The sequence below is a fragment of the Cantharellus anzutake genome, assembly GCF_015039405.1.
Source record: "Cantharellus anzutake strain C23 chromosome Unknown EI90scaffold_48, whole genome shotgun sequence".
Lineage (NCBI taxonomy): Eukaryota > Fungi > Basidiomycota > Agaricomycetes > Cantharellales > Hydnaceae > Cantharellus > Cantharellus anzutake.
The window spans coordinates 480,668-483,635 of NW_024066998.1; the positions used below are offsets into that span (position 1 = coordinate 480,668).

The window sequence follows — 2,968 nt, forward strand, 5'->3', positions numbered from 1 at the left end:
AGCTCTCAGAGCTTTGACTACTTTTCGGAGCTCTCAGAGAAGGGGACCTGCAATTTCAAAGTACTGAAGCTCTGAGAGCTCTGAGAGCTCTATGAGCTCTATGAGCTCTCAGGCCTCTGCATCCAGGTTTGCTGATGTGCCAGAATGATGCATTTTCAGCACCAGACCCTCTGGTGTTCAGCACATATATAGCTAGGACTGTATCTTGCTTCCAGTTAGCCATTCAATTGTGGTGAGAAGTGCCTGGCCAGGAATAAGGTTCATCGTTTTGACTTAATGAAGTTTTTGTTGATGATTGTTACAGGAATGGGTTCTGGGGAACCCAACCTGAGCTGTTTGGCTCACTAACAGAGGTGGCTGTGTAGCCATCAGAGGGAGAGCAGAATGGGATGAGTGTCTGGAAGTACAACCTGTGGGTTGGCCAATGGTAACTTGGTGCTCCTGGGAGCGTACTGGTAGCGAGTATAACATGGGCTCCTTGAGGGAGCCACCTGGCTGTCTGCTAATGGGGACTTGGCGCTCCTGGGAGCATGCTGGTAGTGGGTGTGCTGGGAGCAGTCAACTAGCGGTGACTTGGCACTCAATGGAGCGTACCGGTAGTGTGGGATACTGGGACTCCCAAAGGGAGTCACCCAGTTGGTGGCTATTGGTGACTTGGCACTCATGGGAGCGTACCGGTAGTGGGAGTTGTTGTGGAAAGTGGGCTGGTGGACCAGTGCACGGTAGTGGGTGACCATGGGAAGCGGGACCTGCAGGTGCATCCTGGAGCTGCCTGGACCATATCCCTCTCCTAAGGAGGTGGGATAGGCTACAGTTCCTGATAGGGAACTACTGGCTGGATGGGAGTGACCGCTCAACCACCTGGTGGACTGGTGGGAGCGGGCAGCAGGAGGTTGGGCATGGGAATGCCCTCCTCGTTGTGGTTTTGTCATGGAAAGGATGAATAGGGAGGTGGACATGGTTCCAGGGTTACAGGTTGAGTTTACAGTGGTGGCACAATGGTGTGATGGTTACAATCACAGTACAAGGCTTGTGGGTTATGTACCCGATAATGAAAACATCTTTCGGTGTCTGCCTTACATGTCATATGACTTTCAACTATCTAATATAAAAGTTATGAATGGTCAAAGGAAATCCCTTGAAACTCAACAAATCCCCCAGCCAGCACCAAAACCCAGTGGGAAAGCTTGGCATGGGGTTTGACAGTGAAGTAAGGTGGTGAATTCCCAACAATCTAATCATCTATAGTCACGGACCATAAGATTCTAGGTCCATTCTATAACAACGATGATGGTGACCCCAGCTGCTCTGCTGTGGTTGGGGTCGAAGGTGTCAAGAACACGTGAGGAGGGCAGTGTCCCTGGACCTTTCCCCAGAAGGAGGCTGGAGGTAGAGAACGAGTGGAGGGACCATGGCCTCAGCGACTCGGAGAGGAGCACTGTGCCTACGTTCGGTGATGCTTAGGAGTCTGGTCCTTAACTTCAGAACAGGAGGGCGCAAACTCTGGGGGGTAGTCTAGTCGTCGATTTTGCACTGAGGTGCCATCAACTACAGTACAGGACTTATATACATAATAGAAGACAAATGGGAACAAAGGGGAAAACCCTGGAAGATTGGGGTTGTAGAAAATATCAAATGATAAAACAATAAGATTATCAAGATCGGAGGTAAGATAGGAATGAGGAGGTACTGGAGGTGTGGAGACCAGAGGTAGGAAGGAGGATGGAATGACAAGTTGGGATTCATCAACAATGAGCAAGCCCATCTCCTTTGAACAAGGGGTCTGAGGAGGTGGAGGTATGGTGGTAGAGGTCTGGAGGTGCTGTGGATGTAGGTGGGTGGCAGAGTCGGAGAGAGGAGGAGGAGGAGGTAGTCCTAGGGTCATTGGCATTGACCAGAGGCAGCGGAGAGAGATTGGGAGGGCTGGTGGAGGTCATAGGAGTCGTGTAGGGATAGAGTGGAGGGAGGCGGAAGATCCGGGATATGACAGCAGGTGTGCATGCTGGGTGTGTTGTGCATGGACTGTGGATGGGTCAATAGTACATTGATCAAGGAAAGTCATTTGTGTAAATAGAAATAGAAAGAATAAAGAATGATACAGAGGGAGAATGGAAAGGGGGGGAGTAGAGTGAGGAGGAAATAGGAAGGGGGAGAAGGGGGTAGCAGGTGGAGTGGAACCGGGTGGAGCCGGGCTGTCATGGGTGGCTCTGCAGGTGATCCTGAGTGTCAGAGAAGAGAAATACAAGTAGAGGTGCACAGTGCATCCAGTGGTGTGGTACCCATGCAGGGTACCTGGCGTTGGATGTGTCCAGGCTACAGGTATAAAGGAGAAGGTCGTCTGTATGGAGAAAGAAGGAAAGAAGGAAGGAAGAAAAGAAAGAAAGACCAACAGGAGAGAGAGAAGGAGGCAGCACAGCATGGTGCAGGGCGGCATGCCCTGACAGGCGACAAGTGTGCCTCCACCCATACCAGTCAGGGGACAGGACAGAGAACCCACCCAGTGACAAAACTTGCTGGAGGACGAAGTCTCTGCTGACGAAGACTACATCAAGACAACCACCTACCTCCCTGTGCCTGGGCATCCCAGTGTGAGGATGATGACATACATCCCTTGCACTGACAAACCCGAGCCTGGGAGTCCTTTGACCTCATCGCCAAGGAGAATCCCTCCTTATCTGAACGGAAAGAGTGTCGATTGGGGCCCTAAGGGCCCGCCTGTTGTCCTCAGAAGGACACAGCCACTTCCTCAGTCTCCTCCTGCACCTGAAGTGCCCATTGTTTTGGAAAATTTGACAGACAAAGGGGAGACTGATTGCAATCTGCAATTGACCCGGAACCTATGTCATGGTTCCGGGCCTGCCCTCATGATGAACACATGGGGCGAAATAAAGAAAAGCAAAGAACTATCTTTGCTCCCTGTGCACTTAGTGAGATGTCTGTGGAGTATGGGACACAGATGGATGGTGAT

General features: G+C 51.2%; 1 protein-coding gene across 1 annotated transcript; it reads right to left on the reverse strand.

Moving 5' to 3' along the window:
• Positions 1-1,265: 1,265 nt before the first annotated feature.
• On the reverse strand, positions 1,266-1,891 carry EI90DRAFT_3128263 (uncharacterized protein; the record flags this gene model as incomplete). The annotated part of the gene is made up of 2 exons (XM_039064076.1): positions 1,266-1,383; positions 1,449-1,891. The coding sequence occupies 2 exons, from the start codon at positions 1,889-1,891 to the stop codon at positions 1,266-1,268; spliced, it is 561 nt and encodes a 186-aa protein (XP_038912737.1).
• Between the last annotated feature and the right edge of the window lie 1,077 nt (positions 1,892-2,968).